This window comes from Ipomoea nil, unplaced genomic scaffold (genome assembly GCF_001879475.1).
Source record: "Ipomoea nil cultivar Tokyo-kokei standard unplaced genomic scaffold, Asagao_1.1 scaffold1074, whole genome shotgun sequence".
Classification (NCBI taxonomy): Eukaryota; Viridiplantae; Streptophyta; class Magnoliopsida; order Solanales; family Convolvulaceae; genus Ipomoea; species Ipomoea nil.
The window spans coordinates 1030716-1052593 of record NW_017617502.1 but is presented as its reverse complement, the minus strand read 5'-3'; the positions used below and the strand labels follow the sequence as shown (position 1 = coordinate 1052593).

The 21878-nt window shown below is 36.1% G+C and overlaps 4 protein-coding genes across 6 annotated transcripts; 2 read left to right on the top strand and 2 right to left on the bottom strand.

The window, feature by feature from the left end:
- Positions 1–1366, top strand: LOC109182822 (EID1-like F-box protein 3). The gene has a single exon (XM_019333028.1). The coding sequence runs from the start codon at positions 340–342 to the stop codon at positions 1294–1296; it is 957 nt and encodes a 318-aa protein (XP_019188573.1). The 5' UTR covers positions 1–339; the 3' UTR covers positions 1297–1366.
- A 327-nt stretch (positions 1367–1693) lies between these two features.
- LOC109182820 (CSC1-like protein At4g02900) lies at positions 1694–9758 on the top strand. Of its 2 annotated transcripts, none has more exons than XM_019333025.1 (12): positions 1694–2073; positions 2654–2753; positions 3366–3709; positions 4571–4720; positions 4908–5043; positions 5126–5227; positions 5409–5528; positions 5721–5801; positions 6138–6478; positions 6851–7096; positions 8708–9032; positions 9222–9758. In XM_019333025.1, exons 3-12 carry the CDS (start codon positions 3396–3398, stop codon positions 9672–9674), a joined length of 2268 nt encoding a protein of 755 aa, XP_019188570.1. In that variant the 5' UTR covers positions 1694–2073; positions 2654–2753; positions 3366–3395; the 3' UTR covers positions 9675–9758. The 2 variants fall into 2 exon arrangements, with proteins under 2 accessions (XP_019188570.1, XP_019188568.1); XM_019333023.1 differs by having other exon boundaries at positions 3359–3709.
- Positions 9759–10429: 671 nt separating this feature from the next.
- Positions 10430–13663, bottom strand: LOC109182821 (protein PALE CRESS, chloroplastic). Of its 2 annotated transcripts, none has more exons than XM_019333026.1 (8): positions 13425–13663; positions 13231–13340; positions 12415–12609; positions 12161–12247; positions 11584–11673; positions 11321–11500; positions 10603–10886; positions 10430–10517 (listed from the first exon to the last, which is right to left on the bottom strand). In XM_019333026.1, the coding sequence occupies exons 1-7, from the start codon at positions 13558–13560 to the stop codon at positions 10653–10655; spliced, it is 1032 nt and encodes a 343-aa protein (XP_019188571.1). In that variant the 5' UTR covers positions 13561–13663; the 3' UTR covers positions 10430–10517; positions 10603–10652. The 2 variants fall into 2 exon arrangements, with proteins under 2 accessions (XP_019188571.1, XP_019188572.1); XM_019333027.1 differs by having other exon boundaries at positions 11623–11673; positions 13425–13661.
- Positions 13664–14469: 806 nt separating this feature from the next.
- On the bottom strand, positions 14470–16612 carry LOC109182823 (sm-like protein LSM2). The gene is made up of 3 exons (XM_019333029.1): positions 16451–16612; positions 16214–16372; positions 14470–14868 (listed from the first exon to the last, which is right to left on the bottom strand). Exons 1-3 carry the CDS (start codon positions 16451–16453, stop codon positions 14749–14751), a joined length of 282 nt encoding a protein of 93 aa, XP_019188574.1. The 5' UTR covers positions 16454–16612; the 3' UTR covers positions 14470–14748.
- Positions 16613–21878: the final 5266 nt, after the last annotated feature.

Below are 21878 nucleotides of genomic sequence, written 5' to 3'. Positions count from 1 at the left end.
ACCCATTTACCGCCTTTGACCCGAATCTCCTAAACATCAATCAAGTCATCATCAATACGTGTGCCCTTCACCGTTACACACGTGGCCCTCGACTATTCGCTCAGACCAGTAATCGCGTACCAGCACCGGCAAATTTCACGAATTTTCGCCACGTAAACCCTAAGATATTTCGAGCCAAGAGAAAAAAGATAATTTCGGATAACACACGTGTCGCCTAGCGCTTTACCCACTTCGAGATGCTTACGTGTCCATGTCCTCGATTCGATAAATATCGTCGTGGTGGCTGTCAGCCAGTCACGGCGTCACACGTGCCCCCGTTTCTTGCGCAGGCAGTTAATCATGGAGTCCTGGTCTCACACGTGTCCCACGAAAAAATGGAATGTTTCTGGAGATGGCCTCGTTATAACACAGACGGAACCCCGGCCGAGCGCTATCCATACCCGACGAAAAATGAGCAGTCAACGCCGGAGGGTTGACCAGGCCGGAGATTCTTCATCCTCCGACGCGGAAAACCCGGGGATTCTCGACGAGAGGTTGCTTTTCCTTGTGTTTGGTTCGATGAGGTGGGATATTCACGCGCTGTGCCAGACGGCGTCGGTGAACACGAAACTGCGAGCCCTAGCGAAGCGGCTGCTATGGCGGGAGCTCTGCGTGTACCGCGCGCCGCGGATGATAGCGTCATTGACGAACGGCGCGCCGAACGGGCGGATCGGCGGGGGGTGGCAAGCGATGGCGAAGCTGCTGTTTTACTGCTGCGGGTGCCAGTCGAGCCGGCATTTCGGGCTGGGCCGGCCGTCGCCGGGGCACTTCGCGAGGGAGACTCGGTTCTCGAAGACGTCGGGGCGGAGCTTTTTGGTGAGCAAGTGTAGAGGCGATGTTCTGTACGTGAGCGACCCGTGCGAACACCCGTCGGGGGACCGAGAGGACGATTTGGGGATCTACAGAGGGGTATTTGGGGGATTCATGAAGTCGAGAACTAGGGCGTGTCTGATCCGAAGACAGGTAGGGCTTGAAGAGCGAGTGAAGTGCCCTTACTGCGGCGCCAGAGTGTGGAGCATGACGGCGGCGCGTCTTATCCCTAAGAGCGCCGCTCGCCGCCTCGGCTCGCTCGACGGCGGGTCGGAATACTTCGTGTGTGTCAACGGCCACTTACACGGTGCTTGTTGGCTGGTGCCTCTGTCGGACGACGACGGCGGCGGCGAAGAAGACGAAGAGGGCGGCGCCGATGACGGAGACGAAGAAGAGGACGCGATTGATCGGAATGCGGGTAATCCAATTGCAAATGGATCTCACTAAAAACTACCGGATAATGTAATGTTGTGTTATGGAATTGACCCTTTGTTAATACAAGAATTCAGTTTTTGTTTCAGTCAGATAAACTTAACTTATTGGTTCAGTAAATAATATTTGAGAGGAAAGATAAATATTTAAATTTTAGTGTGGAAATTATGTTTAAAGTGGACAGATCTTACATTTGCATTTAATTTTGTCTGTTATTATAATTTACATCATTCTAAATATTGTGTCGGACAGTAAGATTATTTGAGGGTGGGAATTTAACCTTAAAAGAGAAGAATTAAAAAATTTTTAATAGTCAAATCTGGACTATTATATTAATTTGGTTTAGAATTAGTGGTTAGGATTGTCTGAAATTCTAGCCTTTTTTTTTTTTTTTTTTATTTCTATTAATTTTGGAATGAAGAGTATTTACCGCTGTTGTTGCTAAATGTTGGGAGGCAAATTAATAGCTAAAATGGAAAAACCAGTGGTTACTAATTATCTACTATTTTGTCAGCCAGCAGAAAAATCGACCCTTTTGTCGTATTTCTCATTTTCACATTCTCTCTGTCTCTCTCTTTCTTTCTCCCTTCTCAAGAAGCTCTGCAATATCTTTCGTATTCCCCTGCAGGGAAAGAAAGGCTTTGTTTGTCTGGCTGCCTGCCTGAAGGGCTGGCTAGCCAGAAAGGGCAACACAATAATAAATATTTCCTGATTATCAAGAGTCAGAGGACGAGGTGGCCACAAATTCTTCTGCAATCTTGCTTTTTCTATTTTACCGACACGACCACCCAGGTTGTAATACTTCAACAACATTTGGGTTATTATGAATTCTTGAGGTGATAAATGTGATGTTTCGTAAATAGTTGTTAGCATATTACGTGATTGAGTTAATATGTTTAATTAATGGATAATATTAGCTGATTGTAAAAAGATATTTGATAAATTAATTTGTAAGCTGATCGAAAAAATTATTTTGAATATTTTTTTTTTAAATTTTAATGTTTTGGAACAATAAATTGTTATAGAAAATTAATTAATTAAACACTTATACTGACCGTTTAATCAAGTCAAACAGTTAATAGTATTAAATAAGATAAAATTAGTTTGATAACCTAACTATGTTATCAAACAAAGCTAAAATATGTTTTGTTTTATAGATTTTTCAGACTAAAGTGCATGCATTAAAGTTGTTATCTTTATTGATTTGGGTAATTTTTATTTTTTTTTCAAACGTTCGTTATTTTTTATTAGGTAATATTTTTTTAGTTGGTTTAGGTAGATTTAGTGTAGCATATGGTTCAAGAAATGCGTCATTCCTTCACCCATATGATTAAATTCGATATCCAATAATATGTTGTCGTTTTGTGGGCAGGTAACAATCCACATTGTTTCAGGATAAGAATAAGAGAGGAGCTGAAGAAGAAGTTACAAGGAGGGACTGACTTCTTTTACAACTTTATCTCACCCCAAAGGTAACTATCAATGCTTATTTGGTTGGATGGGTTGTAATTGCATTGAAATTCGTTTCTCCCCCAATTACGTTGTTTGGTTGGAGGAAATTTTAATTCCACTGAATTGCAATTCCAGTGAATTACAATTTTTCCCTTTGCTGAATTGTAATTCATGGCCCTACCTAAGAATTACAATTCAGCAGTGAAATTGAGAAATATAATACTGTGAAGACATTTTTACCCCTATCATTATTCTCACCCCATCTCATCCTTATCTCTCACAAAGGGCATTTCAGATATTATATCACTTATTCCCTTTCAATTCCCTGTAATCCTATTATTACATACCAAACACTATAATTTGAATTCTTACTTTATTCTCACATTATTCTTTTCTCACCGAATTACTTTTCTCCCCTAATTCATTCATTCCAACTGAACGCCCTGTCAGTCTTTCTTTCATTGCTCCTAAATAATGTTACCTCAGATCCAAACATTCTTGTGTGATTGTTTTCGACAAGATATCAAATTAAAGTATGTGCTTTATTTTAACTAAAAGTTTAAACGGGTAGTATGCTTATATATTATATGCTCAATACTCATTTGTCACACATTTTTCACCAAAGTTAACAGGTTAGAAGATACAACAAGTTTGGGGCAAAAATGGCTGCTGAAGAGGACATTATTTTTTCAGCTGCCATCAACCTTATGTCAGCATTTGCATTTCTTTTGGCGTTTGCAGTTCTGCGAATTCAACCAGTTAACGATAGAGTGTACTTCCCAAAATGGTATTTGAAGGGTACACGAGCAAGCCCAAGAAAATGTGGACCTGTAGTCCGGAACTTTGTGAATTTGGACATAAGAACATACATAAGGTTCTTGAATTGGATGCCAGCGGCACTGCATATGCCACAGCCTGAACTTATAGATCATGCAGGCCTTGATTCCGCTGTGTATATTAGAATTTACCTACTTGGGTGAGTGACTATATATGTAGAGCTAATCTGCTCAACTATTAAAATCAAAGGCTTACCACTACGTCGAAATATACCGGCACACATATCACCGGGTGCTAGAGTTGGCCTTTGTGTCAGACATGGCTTTTACCGGCCTCTGTCCAATAACTCTCCTATCCACCAACCTCACATGCCACGCCACTGATGCTAAACTTAGACTTTGTGTTAGACTTGGCCTTTACCCGCCTCCGCCTAACAATTCCCCCTCTCAGCCTTAGCCCTAGATACCACTTACCACTACGTCAAAAGTTATACAATAGCATATAAGGAAGGTGCAACTTTATTTCCTTATACCGTCACACATTTTCAAGACGCTGGGTGCTGGACTTACCCTTTACCAGTCCCCCCCTAACAATCCTCTAGCGACCAGATGCTAAGACTTGACCTTTACCGGCCTCCGCCTAATAATTCTCCTCTCCAGTCACACATGCCACGCCACGGATGCTAAATTTAGACTTTGTGCTAGACTTGGTCTTTACCCGCCTCTGCCCAACAATTTCCCCTCTCAAACCTAGATACCACTTACCACTACGTCAAAAGTTATATAATAGCATATAACGAAGACATAACTTTATTTCCTTATATCGCCATACATTTTCAAGAAGTTGAATGCTAGACTTAGCCATTTATCTGCCTCCGCCTAACAATCCTCCAACCACTGGATACTAAGACTTGGCCTTACCGGCCTCCGCCCAACACTATTTTTTAGTGGTTCAGGGAACTATTTTTTTTTTTTTTTTTGGGAAAGGAAGTACTATTATTTTTAGTTTCACTTTTCTTTACAGTTTTGCAGGCCATCTAATTTGTATAGTTCTAATGCAGGCTGAAAATATTTGTACCCATTGCGCTTCTTGCTTTTGCCGTCTTAGTTCCTATTAACTGGACTGGTGGATCTCTGCAGCATATTGAGGGCATAACATTCAATGACATTGACAAAATGTCAATATCAAATATTCCTTCAGGATCACCTAAGTAAGCATTAAATTTCTTTCAATTTTCTTTTGTCCACCTCTGTTTCAATAAACCTATAGCCTCTTTCTGGCAGAAGCCCAATTTATCAAACAGAGCTTATAGCTTATTTGTAACTTAAAATAAGTTTCTTTTCACATTGCATTGCAGAATAACTCTCCACTTATACCAAAATTTTGTTTTTTTTCAGGTTATGGGCACACATAGCAATGACTTATTTAGCCTCATTTTGGACCTTGTATGCTCTATACACAGAGTATGGAATTGTCTCTAGATTGAGGCTGGAGTTTCTTGCTACTGAAAAGCGTCGGCCTGATCAGTTCACGGTTAGTGCTTTAAGTTTATGGATTTTGTGCTCGTTTGAATCGCGTTTTAGCTAATCATCACCAATTTGGCTCTCTCTTAAAGGTCCTTGTGAGGAATGTTCCCCCGGATAATGATGAAACGGTTAGCGAGCACGTTGAGCATTTCTTCTGTGTAAACCATCCAGATAATTACCTTCTGCACCAGGTTTGTCTCTACATATATATATAATTCTCGGTTCAGAAAACTTTGTGGCTTCCATATCGAGATTCAGTCGAAGTATTGTCTTACCATTTTCGTGCAGCTGATAGTTAAATTCGTTACTTGTTGTGTTGTGTGTTTTGCTTCAAATCTGCGTTATGTAACCGTAAAGTCATGAAAGTTTTAGGTTGTATACAATGCTAACATGCTAGCAAGTCTGGTGGAGGAAAAGAAGAGTTTGCAGAATTGGCTCACTTACTACCAGACAGTGTTTGAAAGAAAACCTTCCCAAAGACCAAAAACAAAGGTATTCTTTTTCATACATGAATTTGATGATCCATTTATGTATTCTCCTCCCAGCACCAACCAATCTTAAATGTTATTGTTGGGGCTCGAAAGAATGCCCAACTTATCATGTTTTCGAGAGGTTGGGTGTTGGGTTTGGCTTTTACCAGCCTCCGCCTAACAATTTCAAAGTCTAATGTTCTTTCATGTATAGACAGGTTTCTGGGGCCTCTGGGGGGAAACTGTGGATGCCATTGACTATTATACATCTGAAATCAAAAATTTGAGTGAAAGAGTAAGTGCCTTAACTTAACTATAGGCTTGAATATATGATCCTGATTAACCAGCTTGATTAGTGTTAGTGGTCATGCACTCTCATCGCTTAAGATAGGTCGGGAGTATGAAACCTTCTCTTGTATAAAAAAACCAATACGATTGTCTCTTAATTGGGCCAGCCCAGTGCAAACGAGGATCAGTCTGAATATGGTATAGACAGTCTCCTATAGTTAAGATTTGCTAAAACACCTCGTGGTCTAACCAAAAGATATATGATCCTGTTTCATATCTATATATGCTAGAGCAAAGTGTTTTGTTTCTTCTATATAGTAATGGGTTACACTCTTTGATCCAGGAAGCTGAAGAAAGAGAGAAGGTCTTAAGTGACCCTAATGCCATAATTCCAGCAGCTTTTGTTTCATTCAAAACCAGATGGGGAGCAGCTGTGTGTGCCCAAACCCAGCAATCAAACAATCCCACCATTTGGCTCACAGAATGGGCACCTGAACCGCGAGACGTCTTTTGGAACAGTCTTGCCATACCCTATGTTGAACTCAACATCCGAAAACTACTAATGGCTGCGGCTTTCTTCTTTCTTACCTTCTTTTTCATGATTCCCATTGCATTTGTTCAGTCTCTCGCCAGCATTGAGGGCATAGAAAAGGTTTTCCCTTTCTTGACGCCAGTGATAGAGAAGTGAGTGGTTTCTTCAATTTTAGCCAGAGGAAAAGAATTAATGTCATGGTCCCTCCGTTTTGTCACGTTTAATTCTAAACTTTTAAATCGATCACCTGTGATCCTTCAACTTTCTAATTGTTATCATCTGGTCCAAGTTAACCACATGTTCCTTGTTTTGGTCCTGTTGGAAGGACATTAATAATTGAAGGACTGGTTAACTTGGATCATGGATAGTAACAATTTAAAAGTCGAACGTTAGTTAATTTAAAAGTTTAGGACTATATGTGACAAAATCTCTATACTCGAAAGATCCTAGATGGTATTAACTCCAAACGATGATTATGAGGAACTCTTTGGTCTTAATTTTGCTGAAAATTTTTGGTTTTGTAGGGATGCTGTTAAGGCTTTTATTCAGGGATTTCTTCCTGGGATGGTACTGAAGCTCTTTCTGGCCAATGTTCCTAAAATTCTTATGGCCATGAGCAAGGCAGAAGGCGTTACGTCACTTTCATCTCTGGAGAGAAGCTCAGCTGCAAAATACCATTTGTTTTTACTTGTCAATGTCTTCCTTGGAAGTATTATCGCAGGAGCTGCATTTCAACAACTCGATAAATTTCTTAATCAGGCACCAGCTGAGTATGAATCCAATCAATTAACTAATTTAATTTAACTCATAATTATTGAATTGATACCATGTTATAATCTAAAATTAAGTTAAGACTACCAATTATTGTACTGTGAACCAAGATTTATATTGCATTGTTGCGACACCTTGATTCAAAGATTTTGTATCTGCAGTTAACAAATTCTATACTTGTAAAACTGCAGATACAGAACATATATATAATTATCATTTGATGTGTCTTCAAAATTATTCATAGGTATAGAATCTGAAGGTTATTTTTGAACCAGGGTCCACAATGCGGCAAATTATATCATAGACCAGAGTCTACCTTGCATTGTAAACTCTAGTCCAAAAATAACATTCAGATTCTGTATCTACTGTTAAACGTTTTTTTTTTAGCTATAAACAGATTTAATGCATATTGCATAATAGTTATAGACATATAACATGATAGCTAAAGACACATAAATGGTTAACTGCAGATACAAATTATGTTACCATGTTAACCAACATCTTATGTGTCTACAGTTAACATATTTAGTACCTGCCATTAACAATTTATGTGTGTGTAGTTATTATATACAAAATATGTTACCATGTTAATCAACATCTTATATTTCTGCGGTTAACATATTTAGGCTCTGTTTGACAGAACTTATTTAGGAGCTTATAACTTATTTTAAGCTACTAATAAACTATAAGCTATGTTTGGTAATGTTCCCAAAATAAGCTCCTAGCTTAAAATAAAAGCTTATTTTGGAACGCTACATTTCAAAATAAGCTTCTAGCTTCCTAACTTTTTTTTTTCATCTTTATCCTTATTATTTTAAAGAAATGACATAATTACCCTTTCCAATTAAAATCATTTTCTCTTCTCTTTTATCAACAACTTTCACCGCAATTATTATTATTATTATTATTATTATTATGAGATTTGCAACAATATTGCTACTTCATTATGAGATGCTAGATCATGATTATGCTAATAGTTTTATTTTAAAATGTTAATTTTTTTAAAAGAAAAAATGTTAAATTTTAATATGTAAACAAACTAATTTAAATTTTATGAAGATATCTTTTTTGTCTTTTTAGATTTATCAACTTGTCAAAAAGCTAATTTTATCAAACACTTTCAATCATAACAGCTAGCTTAATAGCTCTTTAATTTTCAGCTCCGAACTTATAACTTTTCAGCTTTCAGCTCCTAGCTTATTGCTTTTCAGCTAGGTTTGCCAAACAGAGCCTTAGTACATGCACTTAACAATTTATGTGTCTGTAATTATTATGTGTATGTAATAATTATCATGTTACATGCCTTCAATTTGTTTGCAAGTACAAAAATTATTAAGTGCAGGTACACAAAATGTGCTAACTTTAGACACATAATATTTGGATCAAGATTCACAATGCAATATAAATCCTAGTCCATGGTATAACAATTATCACAATGCAAGATAGACCCTGATCTAGGGTATAATTTACTCAAGATCACTCAATGGACTATAATGCACATAAAAAAATCTAACTCATGACATTATAAATTCTTATTTTCAATATGATATTCTTAACACTCCCTCTTTTAACATACTTGTTGATATCTTGATTGAATATTTCCCTTGCAGAATTCCAAAGACTATAGGCGTAGCCATTCCAATTAAAGCCACCTTCTTTATCTCCTTCATAATGGTGGATGGTTGGGCTGCCATTGCTGCAGAGATTCTGAGATTATCTCCTCTCATTATGTTCCATATTAAGGATGCATTCTTGGTAAAGACAGATAAGGACAGGCAGGAGGCTATGGATCCTGGTTCCATAACTTTTTCCATAGCAGAACCTCGCATACAGCTTTACTTCTTACTGGGATTAGTATACGCCGTCATCACACCTATTATCCTCCCTTTCATAATCGTCTTCTTCGCTCTCGCCTACTTGGTCTTCCGCCATCAGGTATGTATGCATGAATCAGGCCTGCATGTGTTCCATAGTCTCTCTTTTTTATCGGGTGACGCAGAGATTTGAACTCATGACTTTTGACATGGCTCTGATACCAAATTGAGACATGTGCTCTAAAAGTCTAAGCTGATAGTTGGACTGCATATGCTCAATACATCTGACACCATGATTTGTTGTTGCAAGATCATCAACGTGTACGACCAGAAGTACGAGAGCGGGGCGGGATTCTGGCCGGACGTTCACCGTCGCATAATCATCGGGTTGGTGATATCTCAGGTGCAGCTGATGGGGCTGATGAGCACCAAGAATGTGGCCAAGTCAGGCCCAGTCATTCTTGTTCTTCCGGTTCTAACAATCTGGTTCCATAAGTTCTGCACGGGGAGATTCGAATCCGCATTTGTTAAGTTCCCATTGCAGGAAGCCAAGATTAAAGATACATTGGAGAAGGCAACAGAACCGAACCTGAACCTGAGAATATATCTGGGTGATGCTTATGTGCACCCAGTTTTTAAGGGCAGGGGTCAATTTGAGGCTCCAGTATCAGTGGATGAAGAGGAGAATGATCCTCTGGTGGCCACCAGGAGAATTCCCAGAAGGGAAATTGCTGCTCAAACCCCTAATCCTAACTTGTTATAATAGATAAATACATCGGGAGTGTTTGGTTATTGGCTGATCATCCATTTTACAGTTGGTTTGACCAATTTTGACTGATTGACTTGGTCAGTCAGTCAAAATTATTATTTGATAAAAGAGCAACTTCATCTCTTATGTTAATTAAATGTTAATTAATTAAATATTAATTCTTAACAACCCCTACTCCACCAAGCATATATGAGATTGAGAAATAGGTCAACAATTGGGGTAGTTTAGATTTTTCTTTTCCTTTTTGGCTTATTAGTGGAAAAATAAATATTCAAATGTAACAATTATATTCATACCTCTTAAATTTGGTACTTTTATACTATGTAAAAATAATATCTAATCATATTATTGTAGTTTACAAAATTGAATCTCTTGAGTTTAGTTATTAGTTGGTTGCTTATAATGTTTTTTTTTTTTTGGAATTAAAGATGATGAATATATTAGAGCATCCTTATTTGTTGAGATTTTTTGTGGGCTTTTAAGTTGTCAAATAGGAGAAAAGAGAGAAGGAAATGTGAGAAAAAGTAAAGGAAAAACAAAAATCCGACGACTAAAAGAATAAATTAAATAATAATAATAATAATAATAATAATAAAGCTGTTTAATGGGTTGACGAGTGGTGTGTAAGCGCCTGTCTGGGCACTTCTGGTACACCTCACCTGCACCAAGAAATAGTCTTCATTTTTTTTGGTGGTGGGACCCACTTAGGAGTGGGCGTAATTTGAATTATCCGAACTACCACTCCTCTCTACTAAAAGTTGAGACATTTTTCTACATTTTCAATTCAATCTGTTGAAACTGAAAAATAAACATCCCTTTCAATATACACAGATTAAGATTAAGATGTCGTTGATTGTGTTACATTCATTTCAAGCCTTGAAGAGATACATGCAGCAGCCTAAGCATGGAGAGATACATGCAGCAGCCTAAGCATGGAGGGGAAGAAGGCAGGTTGTGGTTTCTTCTGATTCACTACCACTTCAAATTAATGGCCACATCTAAAATAGCTTCCACTTGGTTAATGGCTCTTTGCTTCTCCTGTTTCTTCAACCTAACCGCAACCGATTCAGCATCAAGCCATTGCGCATTTACCGCTTCTATTTCTTCCCCTCGAACCTCCTGTAGCAGCGCATCTACCTCTCTCACGAAATCCACTCTTAGAAGTACATCGTCGGCTTCTAGATTTGGTCTCACTGGGCCTTCGTGCTACGAGAAAGCAAAGAACATTTCACTAAGATGCCTTCGAATCAACTTGGGTCTGTTTGCAAACCCAGAAAATGACTTCTGGAAAATGTTTTCTGAGTTTTTAGTGTTTGGATGCAATAGGAAAATCCAGTCAACGGAAAATGTTTTCCGTTGATTGGGGAAAATGAAGCCATTTTGGCGGCAAATGACTTCCGCCAAAATTTGGGGAAGTCATTTTCTGCCAGAATGTTTAAACATATAATTCTACTCATTTTTCCAGAAAATAAACTAAACACATCAAGTTTTCCAAAATGCAACCAAACACTGGAAAAGAAAATGTTTTCTGGAAAATGACTCATTTTCCAGAAAACATTTTCCAGAAGTCATTTTCCTACTTTGCAAACGGACCCTTATTATATTGTAGCAAGAGCAAATATTGTACGGTTGCAATATACCTTCTCCATGTCAAATCCTGCGGGTACAAGAATACTGAATGGATCCTCCCGTGGAAATGTTTCGACCATAGTTTTTTTACATTTCTTGAGCCACCCTTCATCGTCGAATCCATCATACATATTCAGAAGATCATTGAGCAGTCTCATGGCCGGAGTAGCCTCACGTTTCAAAATTTCCATCTGAAAGATAAAAAAGGCGTCTTTATTCTTTAATGATCAAAATGTAACTACAAGAAACAGGACACAGTTTCTAGTCACTTCACATGAACTGTGCAATCATTACAGAAGTTTTTGGAGCAAACCTCAACCCGCCTATATAAGAGATCAAGACTTCGAACTGCATCCTTCTCATCCTGAAGATGTGATGAAAAACTAAGTACAAAAGGTCCCATGATTTAAGTAACAATACTGATTAAATACTGCATTAATGACACCATTATAGATTATACAAATAAAATATCAGATGCCCTTAGTACACAAAAACGTATTTTGCAGATGAAAAAAGCATTAACTAGATGTTAACTAAACTATACGACTTCCAAGTTTGTCTAAAATTGAAACAGACCCCGTCCTTTATTATCTTAGATATTTGTAAAACTAACAGATATAAGACCTGCCAATGACCTTGAGGTCTAGTGGCACGAAGTGGCTATCCCATATGGGAGGTTATGGGTTCGAGCCTCAGTAGGGTAATATTGAGCCTCGGTAGGGTAATATTGACTCTTTGTGCTTCAGTAGGTTAAGAAAAGTAGTTATGAACAGATACTGCATTTCATATATATGAGAACAAAAAATGCCCAACTGCATATCAATGAAGCAATTAGCAGTAGGAAGACTAACATCACGCTTGGCGAGATCGAGGCGATTCCATATTACCATCAGGACAAGTTCAGTTAGTTCACCTTTTTCAGCAGCTTCCTCAATTTTCTTCACACAACAAAAAAAAAAAAAAAAAAAAAAAAAAAAAATGCATTAGTGTAAGTAAGAAGTGGCCTGTAATAACTTATGGTTATAGTTCCACTAAATGGTATCAATGTATCACCAATGCTTAATGTTAAACTAAAATGGATAAACAAGAAGATAATATTTCCAACCTCTTCAACTTCTTCAGCTGATCTAATAAAGCTAGATACCAATTTCCTGGCCTTGCAAAGCTCTTCTATAGGATAATCTTTCAACCGCATAGCGATTTCCCGATACTCATCAACCTTCTTTTCCTCCTCTTCATCTTCCTGTTGACGCAATCTGTGAAACTCTTTGGTCTTCTCCCTTTGCTTGGCTTGCCATTCCTAACCGGGAGAAGGTTAGTCCTATCTTCAAAGCATACAAATAACAGAACAGAAGGATTATCCCTTTTTTCCTTTACTCTCATTTTCCATCCCCCTCTTTTCCAAGATTCAATAAATTAGCCACCATAACAAAATAAGAGCTCCAATTATTGACAGCAATAACAGTAAACTCAAACACACAGATTACATATTAGGATCAAACGCTTATCTCTAAGCCAAAAGCAACCAAGCCCCAACTTAATTTCCTTATACCACCACACATTTTCGAGAGTCAGGTGCTGGACTTGGCCTTTTATCTGCCTCCACCCAACAATCCCTCCCAACAGGTCTGATACCACTTGTTAGGAGTGGCACTTACTACTATGCCAAAAGCTATAGCTCGTAATGAAAGTGTAAACTTTTATTTTCTTATACCGACCCACATTCTCGAAAACGGGTACTAGCCCTTTATTGGGCTCCACCCAACAATCTCCTAACCACATAGTGCTAGATTCGGCCCTTTACCCGCCCTGCCCAACACTACAATACTCAAGAAAGATTCAATTTTTGAAGCAGGTTCAACCTCTTTGTTTTCTAATTTCAGTTATTGGCAAAAAGAGGGGGGGAAAGGGAGATGCATACATCATCATAGAACTCCGGGGGAAGCCCATCGCCATCATCATCATCAAAGAACTCTGGGGGAATCCCATCATAAAGGTCTTGTTCTTGGGTTGTCTTGCATCTTTTCGGAGCTATAATTTGAAAGCACCAAATAAATACGAAAACATAAAGAAGGAAATTGGTTTTAGAATATGAAGATGGAGGTTAAGGCTAACCTGCGACGGGGAGAGACTTGATTCTTAGAGGAATTGAGTTAAAAAATGATAGCGAAAGTTTTAAGGACGGAGGCGGGTAGCGGGGTGTGGGAAGAAGAGGAAGAAGGCATGTTATCCGCAGGGCCTTTGACTCCATTTCTGGGGTACAACACACTCCAACACTCGCACTCTTCTTATTTCTTAAACCCTCCCTCCTAGGGCTTGGCAAGATTTACGAAAATCCGAATAAACTAGAATCCCCTGTTCTTCGTTTGGACACTAATTCGCTTTGCATATCCTCTTATAAAATAAAGAATGAGGATTCAACTTAATCTTTTATTAAGTTCATTAATGGTGCAGAATTTTATTTTAATAAAAAATATAAGATTAATTTTATAATTATTGGAAAAGTGTTAAACAGAAAAAGACAGAGTGGAGAGGGAAAGGTCATGATCATCTTATTCCTTATCTTCATCATAGTACAATGATCTATATATACAAGATATAATGAAGAGATATAATAATAGAGAATAATTACATCCGAAGTTACAAAGATATCATTAATGTCCACCATAAATCTATTTACAACAAAAAGAAAATTTTTAAGAGCAAGATTTATTTTATAATTATTTCAAATTTCAAACTACTCTTTGATTTAGTGTGTGTTCATACTTTTTATAGAGAAGATGTTCTTATTAAACCATCTTTTACTTTAAATTCTTTTTGTACATTGACAAATTCTTCTCATATAGAGTTAACAAGGAGGTGTTTGGTTGGGAGGAGAGATTAGAGGAGAAAAAATTGTAATCTAGTAAAAAATAATAAAATGAAAATTTAAATTATATTATTTATTTGATAGACATGAATGAAATGATAAGGATTTTTTTTTTAAAAGTGAATAAAAATTAAAATGTTCCTGTATAATAATAATAATAATAATAAAAAGAATAAAATAGGTCATTTATCATGTAATTAGAATTCCACAACAAAGTGTGAAAGTGCAATTCCTAGGGAGACCATAGGAATTCCCATGTTTAACTTAATCACAGAATCTTTTAGATTTTTCCCACATAATAATAAAAATAGCACACGGTTGAAATTCAGTATACCAATGTCTGTAGTAATCTAATCATCCATCCACAGAATTAGAATTAGAAAAATTTGAAGCTGACATTTGAGAATTAAGGCATTCAGATCTGAGTGTGTAATCTCTTTCTGGGATACAACTACATGATTCAATATCCTTAGGAGATGTCAATAACAAATTCACAGTACAAATACTTGCAGCTAAAATATTTGAAACATGAAACCTTCCTTCATGGGAGAAAATATCCACAGATCGAATTTATCCACCTCGAGCTTCTCTCCTTGTCGCATCATGAAGCAGTTCAATGTCCACTCCTTCTGGTGGTAACTGGACATATCTCACCACTGAGCCTCTGATGAAACAGTTCCTCACCGAAAGCTATTGCATTATAACAAGTTAGTTAGACTAGTCCACCCCAACTAAACACACAAATGTATATACAAGCATAAGCAAAAATGCAAAATTTAATAACTTTTTTCAATAAATGTTATGCCGCTCACAGGACCAGTCGGGGATTTCAAATTATTAAACACTGAACCTCAATAAAGTATTTTGCATCCAACTCTATTACTGTTTCTGCATGCCATGAATGTACAACTCCAAATTGCAATTAACATTCAACAAGCTACATAACTACAGACCATTTGGCATAATAATGACGAATTAACAGCCAAAATACAGGATTCCCATAAAATTAGATGACCACTAAGAAGAGCTATCTTATTTACTTGGATTTTCTACCATGGGATACCATATCATGGTCATTCTAAACTCTAAAGACAGGCAGAAATAACCAAGTGATAGTAACAAATACAATAAAGATTAGATAGTCTTTAATTAGAGAGGTTGTTAAGAGAAAGAGAGAAGAGGTGGGGGCAAGGGAGATTATGGAATCCTATACTTCAAAGATAATGTAATCATTTTTATATCGTGGAATCTCTCTACTTCAAATGCCAAATTATCAGCTTAAAAAGTTCCCACAGACAGTTTGAAGATCTGAAACATGAAGAATCAACAAGCAAAGGCTTACAGACCTTAGGAAAAGATTACAAAACATAAAGATTTTCAGATCCTGCAGAATGGCTAAGTTCAATTGCGGAGATATATCGGCCAGGCTGTTAGGATTGGAACTACCAAGTACTTTAACCCAATCCTACTAAAAATATCTCTCCATACAGAAAGATGGCACAGAAATATTAATCACGTAATACCAAAAACACTTATTAGAGTTACATTTATACATACCAAAATTAAGCATCCACAATAGTGTATCAAAATGCAAGCATAACTAGCAATCTCACTTGCAAACCCAAAAAAGGTATAAAGCATGGAGATTGGAGAGTGCTGAGAGACACATTTCAACAGTGAAATTAAACTGAAAATTAACCATCCTTATTGTGCAAAATTCCCCAAATAAACACTAGAAACCATCATTTATAGTCAAGCAACACTTGAAAAACATAACACTTGCAATAGAATTGAAATTAACAGAGCAAGCAACGGAAGTTCAGACAAAGACAAGGGAAAAGCCACAATAAACCCTAATTGCAGAGAAAACCAATCCCAAGCAAGATAAACCTTAAATCATTCGATTGTTATCAAGAACAAAGAGAGAAAAGTGAACAACAATATAATAATAATAATAATAATAATAATAATAATAATAATAATAACCAAAAATGAGAACAAGAACAAAAACGAACTGAGAAAAAGTGCGAGATACCATGTGAGGGAACTTGTCTTGATCAACAACCCTAGTATTCTCGAGCTTAATATTGAGGTATTGATCGACGGAGTGAAGGGTGCCCCTTATTGCCAAATCGTTCTTTAGTTCCACCGTCACTTCTCTCCCGACCAAATCTTTGAAATACGAGAAGAACAACTGCAACCCAAGAGAACAAAGTAAAGAGACTGAATCAATCCGAAGAAGGAATTATTGGTAGAGTAAGGCGGGATTTACCATTTTTCTTGTTGAGAAATCTCTCTACTGCAAGCTCCGGCGCGGTTTGACGATGAAAGGAGAAAACAAGCGCTGCCCTTACAGCGTTGTGTCACTCGACTCACTTCTACTGCCCGGAAACGAACCCGTTTAACATCAAATTTGGCGGCCAGACTACAAGGCGTTAGCGTAGATCTTATTGGGCTGAAACCGATCAAAGCCTATAAACATAGGCCGCTGGTCCAGTAAGGTTTGGGTTCAAGTTTGCCGACTGGCTTCGTTATCAATCGTTATGCTATGCATCATGGTGCATACGGATGCCAAAACGACGTCGTTTTATTAAAAAACGCGCGTCTCCCCTTTTAAAAAAATTCAGGTTTGATTCCCAGCAACAACATTATATTGTTCATTCATTCTGGAATTTTAGTTCATAGATTATGGAATTATAGTTCATCGATTATGGAATTATAGTTCATCGATTATGGAATTGTAGTTCATCGATTCTGAAATTTTAGTTTATAGATTATGGAATTTTAGTTCATTCATTCTGGAATTTTTAGTTCATAGATTAGATTATGGAATTATAGTTCATCGATTATGGAATTTTAGTTCATATTTTGTTGCTGGGAATCGAACCTAATTTTTTTTTTTAAGGGGAGACGCGCGTTTTATTAAAACGACGTCGTTTTTGCATCCGTATGCACCATGCATGGTGCATACAGATGCACAGCATAATTTGCACTTCGTTATGCTGTGCATCCGTTTGCACCATGCATGGTGCATACGGATGCAAAAACAACGTCGTTTTGACGTCGACTTAAAAAAATAATAATTTAAAATTGCATAACTACACATCCAGAATTACATAACTACACATCCATAACTTCATTACTATACATTCAGAATTGCATAACTACACATCCATAACTTCATAACTATAAATTCAGAATTGCATAACTTCATAACTATATATTCAGAATTGCATAACTACACATCCATAATTTCATAACTATAAATCCAGAATTGCATAACTATGCATCCATAATTTCATAACTATACATTTAGAAATTATGTACAACATAATGTTGTTGACGGGAATCGAAACTGATTTTTTTTTTTAGTTGGACACGCGTTTTTAGTCAAAACGACGTCGTTTTTGATCCGCACGGATGCACATCATAATTTGCCCAATTATTATACCATCGATAAGGGTTCATATTGCATTGTGAACTTTGATACAAAATTTGTGTACCTTCAATTAACACATTTTGTAAATACAGTTAAGAGTTTTTGTACATGTAAATAAATAACTTAATAATTGCTAACACATAATATGATACTATAGGTGCAGAAACTATCAATTACAGGTATAGAATGTGTCAACTATAGATACAACTCTGACTTGATAATCGCTGACATATAATATGATAGCTACATGTACAAAAACATGGTAGACCCTGATCCATGGTATAATTTGCCGACTGGCTCAGCCTCTATTGGCAAATTATTTTGTGGATATAGGTTCACCTTGCAAGGTGGATCCGTGTTAAAAAAATACACAATTTATATACTGAATGTTCACAATTTGAATTGTGAACATTCAGTATATAAATTGTGTATTTTGAACTCAAGATAGACCCAGGTCCATGGTATAAGTGTTGGCCTATATTTGGTTCAAATTGTTAATGCTATAAATCGAAATTATCTATATAAAAAAATATATTTATATATATAGGTCCAAAATCATGTGTGAAGGAGTTCTCAAGTAAAAAAATGCGCATAAATTTCAGCCATTAATTTCATCTAGATCTACTGCTTTTTTTAAATTAAAAAAAAAAAAAAAAGTTTGCACACCAAATCTACAAAAATGGCCCTCCTAACACCAGATGCAATAAATTGTTCAACAACCGGATTAGAACCTCATTTGTTTATTTCCAATCCATTACATTAAATTCTGTATCAAATAAAATATTCTCAATATATTTTTACACCAAATTTTGTCTATTTCCAATTCAAACAGTTAATAGTGATCAAATAAACTGAAATTAGTTGATAAGTTAACTATATTATCAAACATGACCATAATTTATAGTTAGGTTACATTTTGTAAGGTCAAGAAATTTAATTAGAGATTGATATTTCAACTTATAATGTTGGTGAAGTTAAGGTGAAAAAGGTGAATGATTCCATTGTGGAGTGGCCGAGTGGAGTATAGTTTTTAGGATATGCAATTTTAGTTGTATGTGAGAGTAGGTTGATTGACAAGCTCACATGGCCACATACATGTATGCAATGAATCTTTTCTTAGTAGGGTTGGCTTATGATATTTGGGTGGGGAATAAGGATGGTGAAGAAAATTTTGTATGGATATGGGAGATGAATTGCATAGAAAGGATGTGTACTTTTATACATGTGGATTGTACTTAGGGTGGAGTCGATGATTAATTGAGCGGGTGCAAAATTAAAATAATTCAAAATAGTTAGAATTGTTCATATAAAAAATTGAAATACTCCATATCATTAATTAGATAAAACATATAAACTATGAACACAAAATATGTCCAGGATTTTGTGGTCCAGTAACACCAAATTGAACTCTTATAAGAAAGGTTATGGGTTTGAGTGTCAGTGACAACTGGAGATTTGTTTCCTTGTCAGAAACCAAACTAGTTCAATGTTATTAAAAAAAATTTAATAAATTTTTTTTTTGGAGGGGGGTGGGGGTTTATACTGAAGTCCCATCTATTGTATGTTTTCTTGCTCATTTTCTGGAAAATGAACCAAACACATAAAATGAGTTTTATGTTATGCAGCCAAATACTAGAAAAGTAAATTTTTTCTGAAAAATGAGTCATTTTTCAGAAGTTATTTTCCTACTTTCCAAACGGACCTTAGTGAAAAACAATTACACCATTAAATTTTAAAAAAAAATTACATAACGGTAAAAAAAAATACAATGGCGTGGCAATTTAAATTATTTAAAAAAAAAAAAAAATCTTTATTTTTCTTAACTGCCATGACAGCCCGTGACATTAGCCACTCTTCCAGTCTAGATTGATGCAATGTTTGCCACCTTCTTCCGGAACAGGAAGGAGGGGCAACGTTCATCGCTCGTTCCTTCATTCCAGATTTGGAAAGAAGAGTGACGTTCACTACCTCCTTTTGAATTTAAAGTGGGGTGACATTCATCACCTCCTTCCAAATTGGAAGAAGCAACATGTTGGTCCCGAGGGGGATTAGGCGGGGAGGAGTGTTGAATAGACCTTGTTAAATTTTTAAAACTTTTTGAAAACAATGAATTCAATAAAACTTTAATGCAAAGTAAAATCATAGTTTATAAACTTGTAATGCATCCTAAAATATTTTTTATCCCATTTTTAAATTAGGCATGAGTTTTGTTATTTTTAATCTTACGTTTGGCTTGTTAGAATTTGAGAAAATATTGCTAATAATTTGAAGATAGAAAGATAGAGATTTTTATAGTAGTTCCGCTAAACTGAGTTTACTTCACTCTTCTTCTAAAACACCTAGGAGGATTGCACTATCACTTCAAGTACAACAAAATGCACTTAAGTCTTGATCACAAATTCGTCCTCAATTATCATTTTTTTCACAAGACAACACGTGTTACTCCGCATCTTTGTACTTTCCAATAAGAAAATAGTTGGTTGGACATAAAATTGTTTGAATCTCCAACTATGTAGACATGGCTTGAAATCTTCTTTTGCTTTGTTGAAGTCTTGCTCTTGATTATGAATTTGAGTGCCTTAATGTTTCAAATAAGGTTGGACCTTCCACTTTTTCACTATTAACCTTCTGGTCTTCAACTCTTTGAATCTTCAACTCTTCGATCTTTCTAGCCTTCAACTTTCTTATCTTCAAGTCTTTTACTTCTTGAACTTCAGTTCTCCAAAACTAGACCTTTAGAAGGTTTTGGTTACTAAAATTCGTTCCAAAATTTGACCTTTCATAAACCCTAAACCCTAATTTTATTACTAGTTACTATAAACTCTTTATTATTCTTTTTGTAGTAGTATTAGGGTATCTTACTATAAATTCTTTATTATTCATTTTTTATTAGTAAGGGAATTACTTTAGTAATAAAACTATTGCATATACATTTTATGTTTTTATTAAAAAAAAAAATTATTACAATGATTTTAAGTTAATATACATTACTCAATTACTTTATTACTAAGAGTAGACCTGGCAATTATTGACACGACCCGTTAACATGATACGAAACCGGACACAAAAATAACGGGTTAGTGTTTAGCCTTAACGTGTCCCGGGTCGTTAACGGGTTGACCCATTAAAAACCCGTTATGTTTCGTGTCTTAACGGGTCAACCCGTTAAACCTATTAAGAAACCGTTTAACCCGTTAATATTATCGTGTTAACCCGTTAACACAAAGCCGTTTACACAAACTTGTTTATAACCCGCTAAGAACCATTGTCATTTAGGTAAAAACCATTGTCATGAATGAGGTTTTAAAAGATATTATGAACATGACTAAGGATGAATTTACTACATTAGGCGAAGATTCTAAACCAATTGTTGATGCTTAACAATTTGAAATTTGAATTTTTTGTGTGTTCAATTTTATTCTAAAAACTAGTATGTACTCCTTTAATTATACTATTTGGATGTTATTTTATCATTTTATGAATTTTATGAATTGAATATTTTTTAGTTTGTTTAATGGATTGAATTGTAGGTTATATTTGTTTGTTTATATAACTTAGCTTTAAATTTTAGTGTTTTAAATATATTAATAAAAATAGCGGGTTTAAACACGGATTTTGTGTCGACACGACTTGAAACCCGTTAACAAAACTGTTAATCGTGTCAATCCGTTAACAAATCGTGTTCGCGTCCGTGTTAAAAATTTAAACTCGTTAACCATAACGTGTCGTGTCCGTGTTAAAAATTTAAACTCACTAACCATAACGTGTCGTGTCCGTGTTTAGCCTTATCGTATTTGTGTCGTTATCGTGTCGACCCGTTAACAAACCCATATACACGAATTGCCAGGTCTAACTAAGAGCGACTATCTTGAGAGACCGTCTCACAAATAAATTCATAAAACGAGTAAGTCAAGATACTATTCAAAAAGAAGTATTACACTTTTCTTCATAAGTTAGTAACACTTTATTTCTAATTAGTATTAGATTTTCCAATATAAATATTATTCATATATATTTTCCTTATAAGTATTACATTGTCATCTTGTCCCGACCCATCGGATCACACAAGTTTTGCCTATTACTAAATATTCCCAATTTAATCAGCAAGCACAACTAGCATCTTCCTTTATGGGAAAGAGATCATATGACTACCCGCAGATGAGATGGGGCAGATGTGTAGCAGTCACCATGAATTAGGAACCCATTAGACCCATTAAGAATCTATTAACATGAATTTCCACCGCAACTAGCTTGTCTTTGA

Bases quoted from the DNA above. Each gene is read 5' to 3' on its own strand.
- LOC109182822 (XM_019333028.1), top strand. From the start codon at position 340: ATGGAGTCCTGGTCTCACACGTGTCCCACGAAAAAATGGAATGTTTCT.
- LOC109182820 (XM_019333025.1), top strand. From the start codon at position 3,396: ATGGCTGCTGAAGAGGACATTATTTTTTCAGCTGCCATCAACCTTATG. The intron at 3,710-4,570 runs GTGAGTGACTAT...GTTCTAATGCAG, and splicing joins ATTAGAATTTACCTACTTGG to GCTGAAAATATTTGTACCCA. The intron at 5,228-5,408 runs GTTTGTCTCTAC...TGAAAGTTTTAG, and splicing joins ATAATTACCTTCTGCACCAG to GTTGTATACAATGCTAACAT.
- LOC109182821 (XM_019333026.1), bottom strand. From the start codon at position 13,560: ATGGAGTCAAAGGCCCTGCGGATAACATGCCTTCTTCCTCTTCTTCCC. The intron at 11,501-11,583 runs GTGAAGTGACTA...TTTATCTTTCAG, and splicing joins GTAATGATTGCACAGTTCAT to ATGGAAATTTTGAAACGTGA. The intron at 10,887-11,320 runs GTATATTGCAAC...GCTTTCTCGTAG, and splicing joins CAGGATTTGACATGGAGAAG to CACGAAGGCCCAGTGAGACC.
- LOC109182823 (XM_019333029.1), bottom strand. The intron at 14,869-16,213 runs GTATCTCGCACT...ATAATGCAATAG, and splicing joins AAGACAAGTTCCCTCACATG to CTTTCGGTGAGGAACTGTTT.